General features: G+C 38.5%; 1 protein-coding gene across 2 annotated transcripts in view; it reads left to right on the plus strand.

Moving 5' to 3' along the window:
* Positions 1-25,470, plus strand: part of trim44 (tripartite motif containing 44) — a 45,403-nt gene that overhangs the window by 11,664 nt on the left and 8,269 nt on the right. For both annotated transcript variants that reach the window (XM_030730593.1, XM_030730594.1), the window contains exon 5: positions 5,051-5,073. In XM_030730593.1, the coding sequence (XP_030586453.1) occupies positions 5,051-5,073 (23 nt within the window). The remainder of the gene's footprint in view (positions 1-5,050; positions 5,074-25,470) is intronic.

Raw genomic sequence — 25,470 nt, forward strand, 5'->3', positions numbered from 1 at the left:
AGACACACTAACAGCTTCCCAGAGCTCACTGTCGAAATGTACATCATGTGGATCGACGCGTACCCTAGCAGGCTCGCGGACACGGAAACTATAACACACCCATTATGCTGGGGCCTTTCCATTTGCCTTTTCATGGGCTGAAGCATGGTTACTAACTGGGCCTAAAAAAATTGTTTACATACAGTCTTAGAACATTAACCAAGTGCTTAAAAAAATTTAATGAAAACCCAGTGCCTTACATGCATTTGAGTGAACCTGACACTCTAAATGACAGTACAGTACAAGGTCTGTTGAGAGCGTTTTGAAAGAATGAATAACTCTTGTAAACTTTGAATGTGGAAATGTGCTTGCAAAATCTGTGCTATTGTTCTTATCTAAAAAAAGAGTTATAAGCAGTTTTATGGTAGCATGAATAGAAAACAAGAACTGTAACACAGGACCGTTATCAGTGGTGCATAAACCCGTCTCTATTTGTGATTAGGTCCCACAATGATCTTACTAATAAGGTCTTTGCATAAAGACACGTTAATCAATATTATTTTACTTTTAGCAAGTGGTCGTCCACTTGTAATGATTATCTTCCTAAAGCTTGAGAAACCTGCTGCAAACAACAACAGTTATATACAGGTGTCATCATACACAGCTTTGTTCCAAGTGAAATGAGAGACTGGCTCTACTGTATTTATACAGTTATATTATGCTTATTTGTAGAAATTGTTTTTTTGTTTTTTTTTTACATGTTCTCTCCTCTGTTAGTATGATACACAGAGGTAGATGCAGATAAATTCTTAGCTTTTGTCTGAAATCTAAGACTAAGTATGTTTGTCCTATAGTATTAGCCAGTTACGAATACAGAAGCGGACTTAGTCTTTTTTACATATTGGCCCCTTGGTGAAAGTTTACATCTTGTGCTGAAGAACTGTACACACCTGTGCGTGTGTGCAGCTACACTGTGTATTCTAACAGTTTGACTGTATGTGAGCTTATATATGTGAAGTGCGGGTCAGCTCCTCGCACGTGCATCAAACTCTGACACTTCACTGCATGTCTCATTTGAAAATTGAAGTGAAGGCTTTTACTGCTCATGGCCCCAAATTAAAATATCGCGTTGGTCTATTTGTCATTCTCTATATTTCAGTCACTGCAGTTAAGAGAGGAGGCTTGAGTGTTCCCTGGAGGTGCTGTGCACAACTAAGTAGGATGTAGTAATGGCGATAGCTGATGTGTAGATTGCTTTTCTTGCTGAGAAATTAATCCTAATGGACCAGGTTCATTATGGCCCTAAATGAACATTGGTGGTTAAGCTGTTTGTTGTCATGTGTTAGTTATTAATAGCGTAACTAAAAAGCAGCGTTATTTGGTCATTGGAGAATTGTCTGTGCAGAAAGATAGGTTATGCAGTAGCTCACTTAATACATATCTTACTGAGCACTCGAGAGTGAATACACAGTGCCATCTCACACTATAACTTTTAGTTTATTTGTGGTACTACCACAACACATGAAACTATTGCTCCTGTACTGTAGTTCTGCTGAAGTGTGTGGGGTAACCACTGTTCATGTTGTCATGGCTAAAACTATACATTTTTGATGAATACACCAATTATTATTGGATTCATTTGTTTTTCAGGTAAATTTGGGATCAGTCATTTTAAAGTTTATCTAGGCTCGAAGGGGAGCCTTGGTACACAACCATTTAAGGTCTCTTCAGAGATGGTCTGTTAAGTTCTGGTCCAGATCTGACTGGGTCACACTATGAATTTCACTGTTTGCCCAAAGCCACCGCTGTGGTTTCTTGGTGTTTTGGGTAATTGGAGAGATATTGTGCTTTGGATCCATTTAGCCCATTGTTATTCTATGGGGATTATATTACTGAAGTGATGCTCAGTGCCTGGATTCATGTGGTTGGGAATTGTGGCCAAATAGTTCAATTCAGATGCTTTATAGCACTCCTAGATGGTCAGATGCAAGCCATTTCTAGGAGTGCTAGAAATGGCTTGCATCTGACCACCCCACTATAAAGATCTTATTGGTGAAGTGCTGTGCTGCTGATTGTTTTTCTGTAAGACTTTGCCATAATGAATTAACATTATACATTACACATCCTTTTAGTTTGCCATTGTGGAGAATTGTGTGCAGTCTTATAAAGAGGAAAATGGATTAAATCCATTTTAACATGAGTGTAAAACATAACAAGATTTGGAAAACTAGAAAGGGTTCTAATAACTTTTCACATGCTAAATGCTGTCCCTATTTGCTTTTCTGGATTATTGTTTATTTCACTTTCTGTACAGCTCAATCTAATCCTGTTAGCCTGAGAGCTACCATTAACCCTGCAGCCCTTTTGGAATTTGTGCTTTGATTCCAACTTTTTACAAGAAAAGAAGGATTTACTTCTTCAGACAGTTGCTGCTTTGTGTGCATATCAAGCCCAAATACTGTAGCTATGTAACAGCAAGTCTGTGTCTGTGTCTATGTATAAGGTATTATGTAAAAAATGTATCTTGCATGCAAACCCATCCTTTTACCAACATAGATGAAAATGACAATCTGAAAATTAACCATTCATAAGGAGTCAGAGAGAGAATCTATTATAAGTCACAGTTTCTCCATTAGCATGTTGCTCAGTTTCTGTATTTTTAATAAAAAGTGGCTGTAGGTACTCATTTGTATAATCATTTAATGCATTTACTTGAACAATTACTGATGACAGTATAGTAAGTGAAAAAACAGACATGCCCCTGGCTGATCCATACAGATCCATACAGATAGACAGAGAACATGGCAATCACAGTGACTAAACATGCACACTAAAAGGACAGGAATGCAGAAGATTGTACACAACAGGTACAGGATTATAGACTAAACATGGTTGATACTGTCGGTAGAGGTTATGGAAAAATCCACTTTTGTACCTACGTGCTGCTACTGGTGTACATGTGTGTACATGTGCTTATGTACATGTCAGCCAACTTGTGTATTACTGTAGGGGTTCTTTAAGGTTATCTGATCATATCTAGAAAAGCAGACAGAGAGGCTCACTAACCTATAAAGAAGATCCAGCATGAAAAGAATGCTAAGAAGCCTCATTATTCAGGCATTAACCCTGACTTATTTGTGATCCAGGTCTGCTTTGTTCATTTTCAATATGTTATACATGTTGGGAGAGTTTTGGTTTAAACCATTTGAAAACGATAAGAAGTAATATTTTAACAATATTTTTTCATTTTTTCTATATTTATTATTTATGACTGTACAAATGGAGCGTCAAATGAAAAAAAAAATTATTATTTTTTGTTTCAGATCATTGCATTACACTTTTCAGTTGATGCTTAAAGCTTCAAATAAGACAAAGCTGTTGTTTGAGCAGTTAAAGAACACATCATTCTTTTAAGATGTTTTTGTTTAAAATTATAGGTGCAGCTTCTGGTTGCATTGTTTGATGGCAGTTTGACTGAGGTTTCTTTCTGTCTTTGAGAGACCAGTTTTTATGTGTGCACATAGTAAGTAAGTTGCTCTAGGCTATGTGAATAATGTAGGAAATGTTGAATCTGGGCTTATTCAGACCTAGAGGCATATTTTTTTCCCTCTTTTGAGAAGGTAACCATAGTCAGGACAAAGCCCTGTAGCTGACATCTTCTTTCTAACAGCACATTTCTTTTAATTTTGTGGGCAGTTCCATTAAAAAGCTTAATTGGACAAAATAAAAATCATGAACACAGCAGAATTCTAACAGCCTTGTTTATACTCATTAAGTAACACAGTCAAAAACAAAAACATGCATTATGTGTTATCAATGCACAACTGACCTGTATAAAAACAAAAATAAATTGGCCCATACAATATGCAGCCGAGGTAAAAACCAGACATGAACCAATATGGCATATTTTGCTTTTAACAATTAACACACGTTAACCTTATTAGGGCTTTTAAAAAATAGCAGGTCAGAAGTTTCCATTAATATCTGATTTACTTTATGAGAAATCCATATTTGCAAAACAGACAAATTAAAATTAGGAATGGTCCTTAAGCATTTGGACAGTGACACAGTTTTTGCAATTTTGCCTCTGTACACCACCACAGTGGATTTTAAATCAAACAACCAAGATTTGATTAGAGTGCAGAATTTCAGCTTTTAATTTAAGGGGTTTATTAAAAGTTTGGTATTAACTGTTTAGGAATTACAGCCATTTTTTATCCATAGCCCCCATTTTCAGAGGCTCAAAATTAATTGACTGGCAAGTGGTTTCAGGGCTGCCTCATTATTCCGTGACAAATTAAGCAGATAAAAGTCTAGAGTTGATTCCAAGTGCTGAACTTTCAGTTGTTGACTGGAACTCTCCATATGGTGTCCAAAGAGATGTTGATGCAATTGAAGGGTGCCATCATTTGGCAGAAAACCCAAAATAAACCTATCAGGGAGAAAGCAAAACCTTTAGGAGTGGCCAAATACATTCTTATTCAGTTTAGCTGTAATACATGGCATCAGTTTTATTTATGTTGCATGTACTAAACCTTTATGCACAGCATGCTAATTTTTGAACATGAAGATTTCATGTCTGCATTCAAGCTATAATTTAAATGTTACAGATAAGCTTTGGGAAATAATCAATTTGCATCTTCTAGGATTTGAGGAGATTTGATTCACTTTGTTGTTATTTACATAAAAAAGTATTTTGCTTGTAATGATGGTATGATTGTTCCACACTGGCAGCGTGACATTGAAAAATCTTTTGAGCTCCAATCAAAATTAAATAGAACAGCCTGTAGATGAGTAATGTTTGCAGCTTTGTTCCAGATTGTTCCTTTAAAAGCTTATGAATATACATGAGCACAACTGGAAAATGAAACTAAAAATGAACAGGTCAGATGTCAAGCCACACCAGCTGTGGACTGCATTGATTTAAGTTCAAATTTAAGTTGTTTACTTTTTCTTTGTTATTCACAATTTTTGCAAAAAAAAAAAAATGTAATTTAAAAAAAAAAAAAAATTTTCCTTTCTCTCACTCTGCCACTCTCACACTTTTCCATCTATTTGTCATTATTTTCAGCACAACATTGATGCCAGGCCAAGGTAAGACTGCCTTTATGATTCATGTATACTTTTTTTTCTTCAGAATTTTACTGTGAATAAAGATCCTTCAGTACCTCCTTCTTCAGCTTTTCAGCATCATCCACTATGAATCTAACTAGTATTCATCTTGCATACAGTCAGATAATTTACAACCTGTAATTTCCTCCCTCAAACATCGCCCAGACTCACACACATCAAGCCATTCCATGCCTCCCAACCTATTTAGTCACGTGCAAGGCATATCCGTGCCCCAGCAAGGCAATTAGTAGCCCTCTTCTGAGTGTCCCCCTGGAATCAGAGGAGATGACAGTCTGCCTGTTCCAATAAAAGTGCTCAAAACAGCTACTGGCAAGAGGTGTGTGTGTGTGTGTGTGTGTGTGTGTGTGTGTGTGTGTGTGTGTGTGTGTGTGTGTGTGTGTGTGTGCGTGTGTGCGTGTAGATGGGTGACTGTGGTGCACACATAGACTCGTGAGCTATTTCAAAAAGCCACAAACATTCTTAAAAAAAATACACGGTTAACATTCTTAAATAATGTCTGCATCTGTGCGGTCATTCCTTATAATGACTTGACTACAATATTATCAGTGTTACATTCAGGGAATAACTAGGCACTACTTGGGCATTACCAATAATACATGTTAGGATAACTTTATTGTTGATATGAATATCTTCTTGAGAAACATTAATATTTATAAATTGTAATACAGCTTATATGTTAATAATGCAATTCTAGCAGCTCTGTGTACGATGGGTGGGTGTGTTTAAATGCATGCTGTCGAATAAGATCGCATGCAGTTCTGGTAGGATGGTTGTATCATCAGCAGAATCAAGTCTCACTATCTAATACAGCATTGTAGTTACATCTCTACTATCTCAAAGCAGATAAGGTGCGCCTGCGAACGTGTATAAGGGGGATTTATTTCTCAGTTGCTATGTATTTATTTGCATCATGGTTTGCCTAGACTTCATCTTTCACTATTCTGTCTGTTTGTGTCAGGCAATCTGAAATGGATACTCTCACACTTATTGATCTGTTGACATGAAAATCTCTATACCTCCTTCAACCGGAACAGGAGCACTCCTAACACCATCTGTTGTCTCTGCCTTCCTCCTTAGCTGTCTCTGTGGGCTTTCATCTCAAAAGTACTCCTCCCCTCTATAGACACAGACAGATGCACAAATACACACAAAACACAGGTTTAGACACCTTCAGCAAATGCCAGTTGATCTGTCTTTAAAGAAAAAATAAAGTGTTTTCTGTATTTAAAGTGAAGGCTGAATATAAAAATAGTCTTGTTTGCCAAATAAATACACTTTTGATGGACAGTCTGCTTGTTTCCTGCAAATAGATATTAAATTTTTAATTAAACTTTGTACTGTTGACATTTGTGCTGCCTGATTGTGGGAAATGTACTGTGTTTTCTCCCTGGAGTGTAATGTTCTTTTCAATAAGGAAGGAACACGTTAGCCAGGGCTGGCGCATGGTGCCAACATGATATTGATTAGTCAGCCACAATTATGACCCTGAAGTTCTAGACCACATGGCGGCCAGCTTGGACTCGAGGGTGAAATGAAGCTAATAGTTTGCCTTTGGTCAAGGTTAACCTCTACATCTCTGCACACACACACCCCCTGATATAATTACTCCAACATATTACACTAAAATGCAGTTTGTGCAGAATTTGCTGTGGCTAATATAAGATGGCACATGCTTTGGAGAGAAATGCTAAAAGGCATGAAGTTTATTGGGAGGTTAGTAGAAAGGAAGAAACCAGCAATGTGTGTTTTGAACAACTCATATGAGAGGTTTTGTTTTGTTTGTTTTTAATGGTTGAACACTAGAGATTACTCACCTTAGGGCTTGAAGGTGAAGCAAACAAAAAGGTAAACAGGAAAAAGAGAAATTAAGTGGAATAGGTATAAGGAGGAAATAAAGAGAAGGAGAAAATAGATTTTAGAGGATCAAGCATGGAAGGGATGTTTAGGGTTATGTGCAATGGGATCCAGACAGCAAATTGATTATGGAGCAGAAACACTAATCCGCTGTCTGAGCCCCATATCGCTGCCGTAGACAGAGCATTCCCGTAGGACCGCAATCCCGCACCCACACACATCTTTCCTGGTCTTGCTCATCAATACAAACCCCTGCCTCTCCCCAAGCCGCTTAACATAGGTACTCCATGCCTGCCAAGATTTGTCCTCCTCTGAATATAAATCTTGCTTTGCTCCCCTCCTCCCATCCATTTCTCTGCTGGCTCTAATGTGATGCATTTCAAATTTTACTCTCATTCCTTGGCTTTAATCTGAGCCCCCCCCCCCCCCCCCCCCCCCCCCCCCCCCCCCCCCCCCCCTTGCAACCCTTGTTTCTGACTTGTAGGTTTTTACATATGTTTGTGAATATGTTATGTCTTGTATGTATTTAGGTTGTGTTTTAGTGTAATGTTTGCATGAATGTTCCTAAGCAAACTAGAACAATAGTTATAATTTATCTAATCTATGTCTTAGATTCTATTCATGAATCATTTTTGTCAGTTTATTACTGCATGTGCTCATAGTTCAATGCCTAAAGGTGAAAATATGTTTCTTGCTTACATCCTTTGGCATTCAGTGTATCAATTATGCAAATTTAATTTCATGAGTATTTATTAAATTAAAGCTATTAAGCATTTTTTTTTCTCCCTTTCATAGCTTATATATGTATTAGCTGGAAGAAAATGTTTATGAAACCTTGGCAATTAGCAGAATTTCTCCATTGATTACCTCTGCCAAGAAGGCTGTTTTCAGCAGTCATTTGTCTTTCCTGTTGCAGATTTTCATGAAAAGTGGTAGAGTGTGGGAAAAGGGAAAATGCATTAACTTTAGGTGTCTGCACTTCTGCCACTCTTGCAACACCAAAAAGTTGAAGTAGAATTTGTTTGCACAAATGAGTGTTTTTGATTTTGTGGAGATTACTGTAGGTGTTTTTTGTCATTACCCTTGCTACCCCACTTGTTTCATGAGAGCTGCAGCCATCCTTTATTTCTATCATTTGTTGCTGATTTTGTTTTTCTATGGACTGATCAAAATCCAGGTCTTAAAAATATTTTTTGTAGAGGGTCTTTTTTTGTAGTGTTGTTCTGTAATGCTTCTCCTATATACTGTGATTGAGGTTCACACCAGCTAGTCATTTTTGAGAAGAGTAAGCTTTGTCAGTAGCAGGTTTTTCTGTCTTCATTTATAGGAAGTGCACCTCTACAACCCACTCTCCCACTCTCCAAGTAGCTGTTGGAGAAGCCATTACCACTCATGTTCACTTTTTCCAGTCTGCACTGGATTGAGTCCAATAAAGACATGAAAAGTATAGTGGTGTGTTATTTGTTTGTGCTCAGTTCTGACTTGTGTAATGATCAGATAATCAGTGAAAAAGTGCACATAATTACAAAGAGTTCAGAAACTTTCTTGCAAATATACCTATTTGCCAGTGATCGTAGGAGTGTGTCGCAGGATGTCTGAGCACACTAGCACGTGCACACTCAAGGAAGGATGGGGAAAAATGGATTTACTAGCATAGAAAATGTCTGATTCCTGATGTATTGTGGTTAAGAGAGAAATGAAATAAAATAAGACATTACCAAAAAAGATTGACGCCAAGGAATTCCACTCACTAGACTTGCATTTGCTTTTCTGTTAGAATGTATGGAGACTTATTTTTGGTAAATGTGTAAACAAATTTAACTGCCTTTTGGCTTGTTGGACTGAATGTGTTTTGGAGTGAGTGTTTTAAAGCTCTGCTCACCAAAAAGAAATCAGTGGGACACTGTTTGTAGGATGTCACATAATCAAGCCCCTAACCAGGGGGGTGGGGTGGAAGTCTCTCTTAATATAACTGTCACCCACACATACTTGTGATAAATTTCTTTTGTGATGGATGTTTGCCCTCTTTAGCTTTTGTTTTGCCTCAGTTGTGTCAGAGATGTGACTATCTAATAAACACACCTCTATATATAACTTACTATATATATATATATATATATATATATATATATATATATATATATATATATATATATATATAATATAAAATTTCTCACCACAAAAAATATATAAAATAGGTTCAGGATGCTAACTGCCTACACCTAGTGTTTGTATTTAGTATGTTATATTTATATTTAGTAGTAGTATTTAATAGAAAAAAAACATACGCAGCTTCACACTTTCTTGTGTGAAAGTTGTAACTCTAAGTATTTTTGAAAGCAGTGCCATCTTTAAGTTAGGTCTTGTCAGAGAAGGCAGCCTTCTGTTTTCTTTGCTTCCCACAGTGAGCTGTACCTCTTTTATGTAGCCTGTCATTCTGACCATATATTACAGTACAGAGACAGAAAATCAGATGCCTTTAAAGAAATGTGTTTTGGGGAAAAATGTGCAGCACTGAGCTGCTTCCAGCTGCCTGTTCAGCAGATCAGTCATCATAAGACTTGATTATGACAAACCAAAGCAGTAAAATCTTAATGCAACTTCTGCTCTTTTGCATCGTGCACCTTTGTTCAACACATTAACTCACTCAGCTCAGCAATTATTAAAGCATCTGTATAGTAGGTTTGAAAGCTTTTTTTTCTTTATTTTTCTCTATTTTAAATAGAGTTGAATATAAATGAAGCAATGGAAATGCATAAACGCTTACAATTGTCTCTTTTTTTAAATCGTAAATTATCACAACTCACAAATTCTGTGACTATATCCTGTGACCATATCATTTCTACTAACTCTGTACTTAGATATTTGGTAATGAAGCAGCAAAATGCATAGATAATGAATAAAGAAGAAAAGAATGTGCATGCATTACTGTGAAGCAAGAAAAATGTAAGCTTTAGTTGTCAGTAACTATATCATAATGCTCAGTCACTGCTGCTGATAATCTCGTTTGTTTCTGATCTTAGCTTAGACAAAAAAAAACTCTTCATGATCAGAAGAAGAAAAAAAATAATTTTCTTAGAGTGATCAAGGCTTGTTGCGTTTATGACTCTCACAGTGCAATTACACAAAAAAAGGTAGAGCTAGCAGAGGAGCGCAGCACTTCTAATTCCAGTGTGAAGTTCTAACATTTATTGGTGTAATCACTCATGTTGCCACTGTATCTCAGAAGCCCCTATGCCCTGCTTCATTTACTTTTTTTTTTTTCTTTTCACACGTGGCACATAGCATGCACACACAGAGCTAAAAAGGAAAGGTTCTTCTTCTGTTTCCTTTGCTTTTTTTTTTTTTTTTTTGTCTTCCATAAACACAGACATCATACTGAATAGCCACCATGAATTTGCTCTGATATGTCAGTAATGTTCTTTCTGTTCTTTTAGTCATTGCTGTGTATTTTACACACCACCACCACAGTAAACCTAACAATGTCAACCATGACATGTCAGATTGTATACACCCACAGTCTTGAGAGAATATTTACAATCTACCAAAGTAATTAAAATCACTATGGACTCTTTTTGGGCCACTTTCTACGACACAAAGCAGCCATTCCTGAAAATATCCAAAATCTCATCAAACAGCAGACAGATGAAATTCAGGACTGGTTTGTGAACATTTAGGCAATTAAAGCAGCTGATTCTTAGAGTGAATGGGGTCCTCAGTCAGTTCACACTGACTCACCAAAATTGGATAGTAGAAGATTAGAAAAACATTGCCTGGTCTGATGAGGCTCAATTCAACATTAAAATGTAGGGTCAGAATTTGGCATAAACAACATGAATGGATCAGGCTAGTGGTGGTGTAATGTGTGTGTGTGTGTGTGGGGGGGGGGGGGTCTTGGCATATTTTGGCTTGCTTAGTAACAATTGAGCATTGTTTAAACACCACAGCTTACCTGAGTATTGTTACGGACCATGTCCATCCCATTCTGTATACCCATCTTCTGATGGCTGCTTCCAGAAAAATAATGCACATTGTCACAAAGCTCAGATTATCTCAAACTGCTTTCTTTAACATGAATACAGGGGCCTCCACAGTCAGAGCACCTTTTGAATGTGATGGAACAGGCGATTAGCATCAATGATGTACAGCCTGCATAATGTTGTCATGTCAAGATGGACCAAAATCTTTTAAGGACCATGTACCTAATAAAGTGGCCAGTGTGTGCAAAAAAGATGGACATGGCGATCAAGATTTTCCATTTTGGCCATCTTCATCAATTTTGTTGTAAAAACCAGAAGTGATGCACAAGGATTGGATATTCCTGGAAAAACTGAGATTCACCTAAAGCGTACCCTGTTTTATTGTTCTTTTTTATTCTAATGGGGACCATAATTTGCAAAAAATATTGATATTAATAAAACATTAGTTAAAGAGAGAGCGCTAAGATTGAGAACTTAAACTAATTAAAACAGATCAAGTGAGATATAAGGTCATTTTCCCATAGACTTCTGGACAATTTGACTTTGTCTAACGTAGTTGCCCTCTGGTGGCTATTAGAAAGAATGGCCCTCCTGGGCTAACTTTGCTTTTCAGGCCCAGAAGTTTTTTGCATATACGGTCCATGGAAATGAGCAGGCACAGCAGTAAACATGATGACTGTGTACAGTAAACACAATAAGTTATTTGGCAGAAATCTGTTCATTTTCCAAAAATGTCTATTTTGGTTGACAAAGGAAACACTAAAAAAGGGGCAGGATGTTGTGTTTTTGTGTTTTGTTTTTTTATTTCCAGATCTGGTCATCATTTTTTTTATTATTTATTAATATTATTATTATCACCATTATTACTATGCCGTTGTATTAACGTCCTGTATTATAAGCCTATTTCTTCATTTTGAGTTTCTCAAGTCACCAAATAGTCTGCCGTCATTGCACACTCGCTGACAGGAGAGAGAAACATGGGGAAAGTCACACTGCCTTACAAAGTGAAGGCTTCAGACCACCCAAAATCCTGGTGTGCATTCACATGAACACACAAACCAAGAAAAGAGGTTGATGTGGAAACAAAGCGGGTACTTTGGGACACAGCTTATCTATCTGGGCTTCTTGCCCTTCACTGGGTCAAATAGATGTGTTGAGTGAAGCAAGAAGGTGTCAGGGGAGCATGGCCGGAGGACACAGGACAGAGCCCAGAGATGAAGGCATGGAGAGAGAGAGCTGCATTTCCTCTAATGAAAAATTTACATTCCTTTCTACAAAAGGAACCTCTACAGGCCTTCTTGCTTTTATACCGTGTGTGTGTGTGTGTGTGTGTCAACATGCCCTCACTTAATAATTAAAAATGTTTCAGCTAGATGCATCTGTATCTGTTTTTCTGCATGTGTGTAGGGGGTAAGGCCCAGCTGCTTGTTATGACTTTACTAAGCCTCTTCTTTTCTCACTCTTGCTCTCTCTGTGCATCTGTCTTGCTTTCACCCTGCCACCTTGTCCTCTTTCAATCTCTCTTTAGGCCAACCCCATTCCGCAGGGGTGGATCTGAGGCTACTAATGAATGCAAAGCACACACAAACCTTACTGACATATAGATAGACATGCATTTAGATGATAAAAGACTATAAGCATGTATAATTCATGCCACAGGCACAATTTTCCTCCAATTTTTAAGATGTCATTCATTTGTGTTTGAGTGTGTGGGCACGTGTGGTTCATGAATACTGTCAGCATAGCATGACTCACATCAAACAGTTTTTGAAAAGCAAAGGGAGAAAGAAAATAAGTGCGTGTGCGTGCATGTGCATACATCTATTGCAGCTTTGTCTTATATGGCAGCTAATGACAGTTATTTGTTTTTCCTCAATCTTTTTTTTTTAATATAAAAAAACACCTCTGCTACTCATCTAGTTTACTTTTGCCTATGGGGAGCCTCTAAATTGTGTCCAGAGCTTCCACTGTAATATGATGTTTCCAGATCAAGTAGGGAAATAGAAACTTGTCTAATTGAATCATCTCTTAGTTGCAAGAATTGTGACTGTACACCACCTGTCAAAAAATGAAATAGTCCAGACAGGTGGGAGTGTACTTTTGTGAAACAGACATGACAGCGATGAAAGTATTTTCCAACAGAAAATCCTTCTTTTGATATTTGACTTGACTCCAGTGGGCCTGATAAGTCACGCGATAAGTCTGATCTTACCTCAGGAATTTCACCACAAGTCCAGGGCACTTCTGCTGGATATGCATAGTTGTTCACTTCCTATAACATAGCCCTATAAGGACCTGAAGCACAGTGTGTTTAGGAGTGCTTTTAGTATTGTGTGTGAGCAGTGTGTGCGTGTGTGTGTTGTCTATAATTGAAGAGAGCGAAGAGTCTGCATTAAGTACCTGTGAATTGTCCAGCACTAACATCATGTTATTGCTGCTTTTGTGTTGCTACTGAGCCTGAAGTGCCCAGATTCTTAAATGTATGTAAAATACATCTGTCTTCCACTCTCTTGCCTTTCCACTTCTGTTTTTGTTCTGTTTGCCAAGGTGTGTTTGAAACCTGATGTTTTCTGACTGCACTGTGTGCATCTGCTTTTCAAGATATTCTCATCAGCAGGCCAATTTTCTCAAATGAGAAAAGAAGCGATTGTCAGTTTTGATTTGCACACAATGGATAACTTTAAGAAAGAGATATTTAACAATTTAAGGAGCACCACAGAACTCTTTCAATATTCAAATCTGTTAAACTTTGACTTGACGTATAAAAGACTACGTTTAACAGAAATAGTTTGGGAACCTTTGTGATTTTTATTTTACTTAAAAAAAAAGGTTAAAGTTCTCCAGAGCATCTTTATTATAAGCAAATTGTAAAGGAATATTTGTATTGGTGAATTGTGGAAATAAAATTTATCGATGGTAGTGTGTAACCAGGCAGAGATGGGGTGAGCAGAAGGTGTAGCCTGTAGAGATGTATTTTCACTCTATCAGGGGAGATGTGGGGTGACTTCTGAAGAGGAAAAGGACAAAATAGAGGGTGCTGTAAACTGGGGAACTACAGTAAGACTTCCGAGCAGGTTTGTAATACTGAAGGAAAACATGGGAAAAATGAGAGAAAGCATTGCAAATCATATTTCAGAAGATTCTGTTGCAGTCAGCAACAGTAGGTTAGTTCGGTAAACTTCGCCAAGCTTCATAGCATGAATCTCTCCCAGTGGCCCATATTTTGTCGTATCTGCTTCACCAGCTAACCTTCCTGATAACCTTGCACTATCTACAGTAGCACTGTACTGAAGATCATATTGAGTCACTGAGACTGAGGAACCACACTCATTTCTTCAGGTCTCGCCTTCCTTCAGGTTGCTGTGGCTGTAAATTGAGGCAGAACATGTCATCTTTATGTCACATCATAAAATGTGTTGATGTGTTATTATCTACTTTATTATTTATGCGTACAGAACAGGGTTTCTGTGTGCTACAATCCCTTTTCATAGCCTGTTTTTTTTCCCCCCTCTGCACCCTCTCATTAAATTACTCATCGAAACATCTGTAGCTTTCCTGTCTCCTGTCACAGATGCCACACAAACCCAGGGAAAGGCTGTGAGAAATTAGTATCAGAAATAAAAAAAAAAAAAAAGAAATTCAAAGGTGTTAATTACAGCTTATTGTCCTCCGTGAAAACAGATACTTGTGGAGTGGCTATGTGGCTGTTTTTGCAGGCATGTGAATACTTGAAAAGAAGAAAGCGAGAAGAACAAAGACGCGAGGAAGGTGATTGAGGAAGTGCAATGACAGAGAGTTGGCAGGAGCTAAATTGCTGCATCAACGATGCACATCTGCATATTCTCCTTGCACATCCGTCACATGTCAAACTATATCTGGCGAGATGTGTCTCTGTTGAAGTAGTAATGAAATGACCTTCAGTTTCAGATTTTATTGTTGTTGAGCAATATTTTATTGTCAGGCGTATATTTCTAGGTTCTTTTACTGTAAAGTATGAGCTAGCTTATCTAATGGCAGTCACACCTTGTTGTAAAGTGAACAGTAAAGGTATTTTAAATTTTGGATTTTTAATCACCTCAAAAAAACCCAATGATTATGCCATAAGTATGTTATGTCATAAATGTGTTTGCCTCCAAAAAACAAACAAAAAAATAAGACCAGCATTTTATTTGTTTGTGTCGAGGCTGTCAACACCTATAAAACACCGGGACATGAACGCAAGGTAATTAACACATAATGCACCATGCAGAAGCATGAATGTTGACAGCATAACCACTTTCATTGGTTATGTCACAGGCTCTGCACAGATTCACTGCAGAAGTCCAAATCAGCCGTGAGGTTTTACTTAAGGACAACCTAAACACTAAGTGCCCCGATGTCAGTGTTAAACTGCTCACAGTGACAATATTAGTGTGATGCATTTTTAGTAGCCTTAATGGTTGTAACAAAACAATCTGAAAGTGATCCTGAATGTACCAATTTTATTACAATCCATTTAATAGAAATTCATTCAAAACTCAGCACAAACTTCATGATGACCTTTAGAGGATGAAAAAAGGATTTGCCGTATAGGAACAGAGAATGGAACCACTTTACTGTGGCACGGCATATAAATGAATGGAATCACCCATTCATTTATGGTGATGAGCTGGTGTACAAATGCTGTACAAAAACCAAAGAAAATGTAGTCCTACTGATGGGCAGACCAAACAGCTACACATTGCCTGAAAAGTAGTTTTCACAAAAACATCTGAATTCTGATATTTTTATACAATTATCATAATATCATCATAAACTATCTACTCACGCTAGTGTTCCTTTTTTTTTTTTTTTTTTTTAATTAGCCTGCAAAAATTGAGGGATATACTAGGACCAAAGTTCAACATAGCCAGGCTTTCTTTGCATTAGCTGGCTTGTCAAAACCTAAAACCCCAGCTGGTGATAATGAGTATCACAACGATGGTAATCAACTTTTTCTGTTAAGCCGGGTTTTCTGCTTCGGGCTCTGTGCACGTTCACATGAAAATGGGCGATTTGGGGGCCATGTGACTCCTGCTGCACGAAATGAGTCCTGTGAGTGCTGCCTACTCCAATCAGAGACATCACCAGATGATGATTACCGTATTTTTCGGACTATAAGTCGCTCCGGAGTATAGGTCGCACCAGCCAAAAAATGCATAATAAAGAAAAAAAAAACATATATAAGTCACACTGGACTATAAGTCGCACTTTTTTGGGGGGGGGGGTTTGATAGAATCCGAGACTCAGAGCAGAAATTCCATCTTGAAAGGCAATTTAAAATAATAATGGATTAAAGAACAGGACGAACACGGTTACGCCTACGTTATGCTAACGTAACACATTCAGCTACATGACGCACAACGAACAGAGTACGTGTCTGGTATGTTAACTTAACATTAACAGTTATTCAGATAACCATAGCATAAAGAACATGCTAACAAGTTAACCAAACCATCAATCCATTGAATTCTTCATCCTCGGTGTCACTTCTAAACAACTCCGCACACTCCGTACGTAGACGAAGCGCCGCTTCCTCTTCTGTGTCGCTTTCGTCAGACTCGTCGTCAGCTGCAGTTCCAATTATTCCAGCCTTTCTGAATCCCAACAGGATGGTTTGTCACTGAAGCCCATGTTTTCTTGATCCATCCAATGACTTCCAGGAAAGTTGGGTGGCGCATTCTCCCAGTTGCCGTTAAGCTGTGCTCTCCGTCCATCATCCACTGCGCCCACAGGTTACGCAAGACTGCCTTAAAGCTGCAGTTCACGGAGATGTCAAGTGGCTGGAGTATTTTGGTTCATGTGTTATAAATGTCATATATAAGTCGCTCCGGAGTATAGGTCGCACCCCCAGCCAAACTATGAAAAAAGTGCGACTTATACTCCGGAAACTACGGTATTATAAAATGGTGATCAATCAAATTTATTGATTAAATGGATATTCTTGGTGTGTGTTCTGTGTTCTAATAGCTGCTGTTCAAGCAGTGTAAAAGAGACTTAGCAACAGATTAGAATCAAGTATAAAAACATTTGTTTTCTGCATCACCAAATTCATACGTGCACATTCCCATGACAATGTGGCACACAGTTTGTGCTTCATTCAGTGGTTTTACTAAGGTACTTCTTGACAACTGACACATATAAAATGTATTCCCACAGCAGAGAATCTATAATACAGTTAAAGCATTCATCCGTTCATGCTTTAAAAATTAAATCAGTGAAAACTTCAGTCAATTTTAAACCGAAACTCTGAACATAACCTGCTCCCAAGCAGGTGACACAGGAAACTCTGACTTTAAGTTTGACATAGCTCGCACAGCCATTTATCTCCCTTCGTAGTACACCCCTCTGGACTATAATGGTTTTGGAAACATGAGTGTTGTGAGCTGAAATCGGCACATTGAGAATCAGCCAGAAGGTAATTAGTGTATGAGGCATGTTGCATATTCTGTGTAGTAGTGTTTGTGAGTCTTGTTTGCTTTTGAAAATACATTTATTTGGTCTTGGGAAGGCAGAATTGACATACTGTACAGGAAATGGATTAGGCAATTCTCCTGTCTTGTTCTTGTCAGAAAATTTAGTCTATTTACAAACAGGAAAAATAGGTTCTCTGGAATCTATTTGCATATTCTCTGTCTCTCTTGCTCTCTCTCTCACACACACACACACACACAGTCCCTCTCTCAGGGTTCTCTCCGCAAGGCAGATTGTCATATTGGATCTAAAAAGACTGTCTTGCACCCTTTTGTGCATGCAGTGCTCATGCATACACAGTAAATCTCAAAAGATGTCACATACTGTATAAACACTCATTAGTCATTCTAAAAGTCACACATAAACAGGATTCAAACACACACACTCACATGGATCAGATAATTAGATAAGAGGCAAAAAGAGCAAGGAAACCATCTATGCACAGAGTGAAAGATGCTTTCACACAGATGCCTTCCTCGTGCTGTCTGACCTTTGTCCCCTTCTATCACAAACACATGTACACATGCATATCACATCGTGTTAGCCTTCGGGTGAAATTATAGGTCTGATTTCAGCTTGGTGACGATGTAAGAGGGCAGTAGTGGCAGACTCAGCCAAGGGGTTATGAATCAGTGCCTTATCAAACCCCTTGCTCTATGTATGAACTGTCAACACAGAAATGGCAGTAACACACACTCACACACTTCTGGAAAACATCTCCCTTCCATAGTTGGACAGAGGAAACAATATCACATCACACACAAGGCACTGTGCCTCTTCCAGTCCTCACTTTACCCCTCTGATCAGTTATTCTGGCAGTGAGAGGAAGTAGGAGTGTGTGAAGGTTGGCATGTTTAATTCAGCAGCCTCACGACAAGCCCTGTCACCATGTAGATTTATAGTATTGGGTAGAGAGGAATGAGGAGATGCTTAGGATTTAACTACCGCAGGATTCTAATGGGAGATTTAGCATGCACTTTACAAAATCACCTTAATCCAGCATTATTCTCTGAGGGGAGGGATGTGAACGAAAAATTAATAGCTTTTTCTGAAGTCAGCCCCATTTGCACATCCATATTTCTCCTTCAAACAGTTTTTGCACGTAATTAACAATCTTGCTTTTTATATTTGTGAATGCTGTTTATTATTATTTAGAGAGTTGTACATTTTAAGCAGAAATTAAAACTTGTATTCACATGTGATCACAGATAAAGGTCCACTTTCCAAGAGTGCATCTAATTTAAAACAAAAGTAAAAAAAAAACAAATTTTTTTAAATGAAATTGCTTTCAGTTTTCGGATGATGAAATATGCAATAACGGCATGTCACCTTCAACAGGCAGAATTTTATGACTTATGTTTTATAGGATGCATTAGTACACATAAAGTTTAATACGTCAGGGGACACTGGGGAGCCTTTAAGCCCCATGACTCCGTATTTCACTGTGTTGCAATTCTGCATTTAAGCATGCTGCTTCTGCAGGAGAAAAACAAATTTATGTCCAGGCTAGTATCATTTAAAGCCTGATGTTAACCTTTTGCATTGTAACACCAGATTTGCTTTAACTTTAAAGTTGCTTCTGTGGTAGAGATTATAACTGTTAATCTTTTTTGTTTGTTGCAAGCAAAAGATCTTTTTGCTGCACCCCGAGGTAAGTCCTTTAGTTCCACAGCGTTTTTAACATTCAGCAGAGAAAAAAAAAGCAGCGAGGGACGGATGAGGCATATGAGACTTTTATCAGGCGAGATGAGCGTTGTGACAGTCTGGAGCCCAGGTTTTCTGGGCTGTCTGTCTGGGTGTCCTTCACAGTGAGAGCTTGGATGACAGGGTTTGGATGCAAGGGAGGGGGAGTTTTGAAGTGACAGAAGGCTCTGCCTAATAGCCAGTCTGTTCTCCAACTCTGTCCGTGTTTGTCTGTCTCATAGACGCTCTTTTTTTTTTTTTTTCTCTTCTCCCTCCATATGTGTCCATGACATCCCTTCATATCTGATGGAAGAAACTGCAGTCACTATCATTGCTCCAAATCTTGTGTAAAGAGCATTTAATTTTAGAAATCTCTCCAGATTCCAGGACAGCTCATTAGGGCACCTGAGCTCTTCACTTATTAAGGAGGCGTCAACATTCTGCTGTTAGAGTTTGGGGTTGTTTAAAAAGGCAACAGGGGGCAGTTGTGCCAGCCTGCCAAATGTGTGGGCACTGCTTTGACTAGTCAGCCTTCATAATGGCTGTCTGCACCTGGGACAGAGCCAGCTCACTGGTCATAGGACAGACTGTACAGATGAGGCAACCAGAACCTCCCTTCAGAAACCTTGGATCGATGGTGCCTTAGTTCCTTTGGAGACAACAAAGGGCAGACAGGAGCCCAGGGTGGAAGGCAAACAAACTGTTGAGTAGCTGACATTGGATATAATGAACGACAGAGGTTGGACTAGGAAATATAATTACAGCTATGTTGGAGTCAAAAGCACTAGAGAGAAGGAATGCAAGCAGTTTTAAGTAAAAGGGAGAGTAGGTATAGTGTAGGCTGTCACTATTCATTACCTGTAAGCTGATGCTGTGTGCTTTTTGAGAAAGATAAAAATTTATCTCTTCAATGTGTTTTCCTCTCCTATTTTCACTCTTGTGAGCTTGAGATTCAGACTTCAAAGGAGTATTAGATAGTACCGAAATTTCAATTTAAGCCATAGTCTGCAAAGATGTAGTCTGCATTTCAAGTTTCCATGCTTCCCAAAAAAAACAAAAAAACAACCATAATAAAAAAAAGAAAACATTCATTCAGGAAAAGGATTTTGCTTGGCTTGGAAACGTGTCAGTTACCCACAGACCTAGGATGGCTTTAGGATGGACTTTGAAAAGAAACAACAGGGACAAGGATTAATTTTTTGTTTGAGATTAATATCCTTTGCATGGGTAAATTATGTTGGAAATACATATTAAATACAGGAGTGAAGAAGTATAGCAATGGCATAACATTCTGACCACCTGCCTAATATTGTGTTAGTCCTTCTTTTGCTGCCAAAACATCCCTGACCCAGTGAGGCATGGACTCCACAAGACCCGTGAAGGTCTGCTGTGGTATCTGGTACCAAGTTGTTAGCAAGGCGCCCAGTCTGGTATTTCTACCGGTGGGGTGGGGGGGGCATAATTCATCAGACCAGGTCACCTTCCATTGTTCTGTGGTTCAGTTCTGCTATTCACGTGCCCATTATTGACACTTTCAGCAGGTGACGGGGGTCAGCATGGGCACCCTGACTGGTCTGTGTCTATGCAGCCCGATATGCAACAAACTACAATGCACTGTGTATGGTGACATCTTTCTATCAGAACCAATATTAACTTTTTCAGTATTTTGAGCTACAGTAGCTCGTCTGTTGGATTGGACCACATGTGCATCAATGAGCCTTGGCTGCCCATGACCCTGTGGCTGGTTCAACACTTCCTTCCTTGGACCGCTTTTGATAGATACTGACCACTGCAGACCAGAAACACCCCACAAGAGCTGCTCGTTAGGAGATGCTCTGACCCAGCCGTCTAATCATCACAGTTCAGCCCTTCCCAATCTCAAGTCCTTTTTCGTGCTTCTAACACATTAACTTTGAGGACAAAATGTTCACTTGCTCCCTAATATGTCCCACTAACAGGTGCCATGATGAAGAGATAATCAGTGTTATTCACTTTACCTGTCAGTGTTCATAATGTAATGCCTGATTGTTGTGTTTGTGTGTGATAGAGAAAGATTCTTTTATTTTATTTTTTTGATTGTTTTTCTCTTCAGACCTGTTTGTTATTGCATGGAGTGAATGTAGTTTGTAGAAGTTGCACATTTGTGTGCATTTTATTCACCCATCAGTTAGGATTGAGCCATGCTGACCCTTGCGGCTGTGCTCTTTCAGGATTGTCTCTTTCACACTGAATCACCAAACAACAGCATTTACATTTTATTACCAGACTGTGTAGGCTAGACCACAGTGAGCAATTTGTTATAAATACCCTTTGGGTTTATAAATGGAACCTAGTTCTTTGGTGTTATAAAAATGAACAGCGGCATATTTGCAGTAATGTAGAAGAATAGAATATGGCACAGGATAATGTCCTCAAGATCAAACCTCATCCAACACATTTGTCCTCTTACACCTCATTCTTTGTTAGACACTAGAGAACCATTAAGGTGATTCTATTATATGCTTTTTGCGCTCCTCTAAAGGATCTTCTTAACACCATTCATTGCCATTTAATTTGTGACTAAGGGTATAATGGCTGTTGAAAATCAGAAGGAAAAAGCAGGGAGGGATGGATGGATGAAGCATACATGCCTATCGGGGTGTGCTATTCAGGGTAATTGTTAACTGATTAAAAACCCCATGGTGGAGAAGAGTATCACTTGTCTACACACCACTATATACCTAGCAAGTGACAAGATGCTTGTCCTCATGTTGAGGCAGTTTTAATTTACCATTAACACTAATCAACAATTTTATTTTTGTGGGCTACATAGATTGGATTGCTGCAGTTCTCCTCGATTAATTTCTCTATTGCCCCGTGGCCACAGAACTTACAGAACTGCAAACTTACCAAATGAGCCAGTGTAAGATAGAGGCTCTACAGTGGTTTAATGCTCTTATCTGAATGGCTATGCAGTAATTCCTCTGTATGATTAATGGCAGGTACCTGTGTCAAAGTGATCAAGAATTTAGTTTATGGGGATAATGGTATTCATTCAACTTCTTACACGTGCGGCAGCACAGACAGACCTGTGTGATTATTCTCATTGGCTAGGCATCAGCACACGGTTTTATTCTGCTTCATGTATCTACCTCTCTCTGACTTTATGCATTCTGTACACAGGAGAAAGCATCCTTGGCGTAACACGTGCATCGTGTGGTTCGTTGCCTGCACACACTCCTTGGTTGGAGTGGTAAGCACTACACTTCCTGATGTACATTTTTAAAATAATCACATGCATGAACATGAGTTTGAATGGGTTCTACTTGAGGCAATACATCTGGTGGATGATGAGATGGATTTTATCCTCGCTGCTCCCATTTTGTTCTGATGAATAAGCTGTGGTGCTCACAGAGGGTCATTTTAAACAGCCCCTAGCTCTCTGTCCTCTGTACCATGATTCATTGCCTGTTGTTGTGGCTTGTCTCTTCACTTCCTTTGTGAACTGATTAAGTCTTTGGAACAGCATGAAAACACCACAGGGTATTTCAATGTTTTTCAGGAGGAAGACAGTCCCAGTGAACAGTATGAATAGACCAGTGACTCTGAAAGACGCAGACTCTCATTGTTTATAGCAATTAGTCAGTCTGTTCACAGTTTGTCATATTAGTAGGTTTTCTCTTTGGTCCATAAGTTTGTTTCACTCTCTTCCAATAATCATCACTGTTTGAATATGAAAATTTGAAGACTTTATCTCAAAATGAAATTTAAATTGAAAAAAGGCTCATGTGCTTAGGTTATAACTGATTGGATAACAGATTACACTTTTCTTGGATTGAGCAGGCTAGCCATTTAAATATTAAATAATTGTATAACAGTATTTTCTTTCACTTTTGCAGTTTGCTATGGCCAGTCTAGATATCGTGAGGGTAGCAAGTGATATTTCCTGGGGAAAAGAATTTCTTCAGCTCAATAAATCGCAATGTAAACAAAGTCGAAACTTTTACAAGTATGGTTCGACAAGGGTCAGTACACACATACAGGCGGGGTAGAAATGGACAGATTTGTCATTAAACTGCCCACAGAGTTTTGACACCCTTGTCGATTATCTCCCATCTCAAAGAGGAATAACAGTGTTGTGGTTGTGTTATTTGTCTCAAGGCAAGACACTAACATCGTGAATTTTTTTGTGGGTCTACTTTTCAGAGTATCATAATGTATTTCAGCTTTCGATGTGGCTGCTAATGTTGTCTCTGAAAACCCATCTAGTTGTTGGTGTTGTGCTTAAATCCTCATTCAATTAGGAAATATAAAGCAAAACAGAACATTTTTTGCCAAAATAAATGGAACAATCTAGACTCACCCAGCATGCCACCTATTTGTGTGTCATTATTGACTCCCAAATAATGCAATTGAAAAGTTTATTTATGCCTTTCGGAATATGAAATACAGTGTATCAGGCAATGGTTTAAAAATGGATGAATTTCCAGCTGTGACTCATCGATTTTGCCATCCACCTCTAATGCCTGCACTGCATGTCGCACCTTTGCTCACATAGCAGCCTCTCGATTACTGTTCTCACACTGAGAGGTTTTCTTTTCTGCCATGACAGACAAAAAAAAAACCTTGTAGTATTGTAGGTGTTTGAATTACAAATAAAGCAGAACTCAGAAAGAAAAATACTGGGGACATAAGCACATTAAAGGAGTCACTAGATAAAAGTAAGTACTTTACTGACCTGTATAGCCTGGAATGTTGAGGTGCGTTCTGAAATTTTAGCCCTTGTGCAGAAGATGGTTACCTTTTCTATTCAGTTTACTTGTCCAGATTGTAGAGGTTCTGTTATTTGGCTGTGATCAAAAGAGGCAGATGCAGTCATACTTTGAAACTAATCAATGAAGTCTTAGGAAGTGATAGAGTGAGGGAAGAATGCAGCTGTGCCTTTTAGCAGGTAGAATCACAGTTTACATAATACATCATTTAACTATTGCTGGATACACCATCAATGATGGTTTAGTTGCTTCCCCAGGTTGAATTTCATCTTGGGCCATTGCTAGCAGACCAGAGGGTGTTCAGGCATCAGATACTAGTATTTCCCTAGTCCTAACAAAAGCAGTTGTCTTCTTCACTAGATGGAGGTGTTTTTAGTGGCTAATGCCACTGCACTTGGCATCCACTGTGGCTTTTAGGAATTGGTCATGGCTGAGCTTCTGCTGACTTCTTCATCTTAATCTGATGGTCCCACCTCATCCTGCATCTTTTGTCCTTATTGTGGATAGAGATTTAATGCTGATGTCTGTGCCAGCCTTTCCATAAGACACTGCATCCACCAGCACACTGTGCCTTACCCATGACTCAGTGACTCCAAGCTAAATAAAGAATTCCTTCTGAATATTTCAGGCGGTACACAATTTGTTGTTAAGCCCATAAAAGAACTGCTTAGGAATCGCTGTAGTGAATAGGGCCCAATATACCAAGAATATTCATGCAATCTGTAGGAGGATGGCATGAGTTGTTCAATGCAGCTAGCTTGGCTTTGGCTAGATGCCAAGTCTCTCAAGGTGCAGCAATCACCTCTTTTTTTAGTGCATGGATAATATCTCTGTGACCTTTCACGTGATCTTTCCATTCCTCAGCACCAGAGATCTCAATTTCGCTGGCTTCACTGATTCATGCAGCTCAGGTGATCTGCTCCTCAGGGCATTTTAGGATGCACTTGCTCCCTGAGATAGAAGCTGTTGTCACAGTCCCCATATGGAAAAGAAATAGAAAAAACTTATAAAAATGGTGATGGTTTATATTGCATTTTTCAGTTGTTTGTATTGTCTTTTTTATGATTAAATAACAGTCTAAAGTCTTGACTTATTTTGGTGTCTAAGTCTTTATATTTTATATAAGGCTTTTGAAGTTTTATTCATCGGTGACATTATTTGTGAAACAAAAAATCAGTGTATTCAAATAAATTAAATTCAGCTTATCTGAACTTCTAATTGGCCACACACCAAAAATCACTTAAAGTCAATACTTTAGACTCAAAGTCCTGTGTGGTTTGCAGGCAGGACCTTGGAAACAATTTTGTCAGGGCATTCAGAAATGGTCACACTGGTTTTGTTTTCTTTTGTTTTGTTTTGCTGATTGGGGAAATAAGTCCAGCAAAATTTAGGAAAAAACTCAATAAGCAATTATGGGCATGCTTTTTCCCTACCTAAGCTTCTTTCTCTAGATTGTGTCCTTGTCCTTGGCAACATTTTTATTAGTGCTTGACTATGCAGATATAATTTATATGAATGATGTTGCCCATGTTCTTAAGTCCCTTGATGTATCACTGTTCTCTTAGATTTATTAGAGGAAACAGCTTCAACACTCTTCA

This window comes from Archocentrus centrarchus, chromosome 6 (assembly GCF_007364275.1).
Source record: "Archocentrus centrarchus isolate MPI-CPG fArcCen1 chromosome 6, fArcCen1, whole genome shotgun sequence".
Classification (NCBI taxonomy): Eukaryota; Metazoa; Chordata; class Actinopteri; order Cichliformes; family Cichlidae; genus Archocentrus; species Archocentrus centrarchus.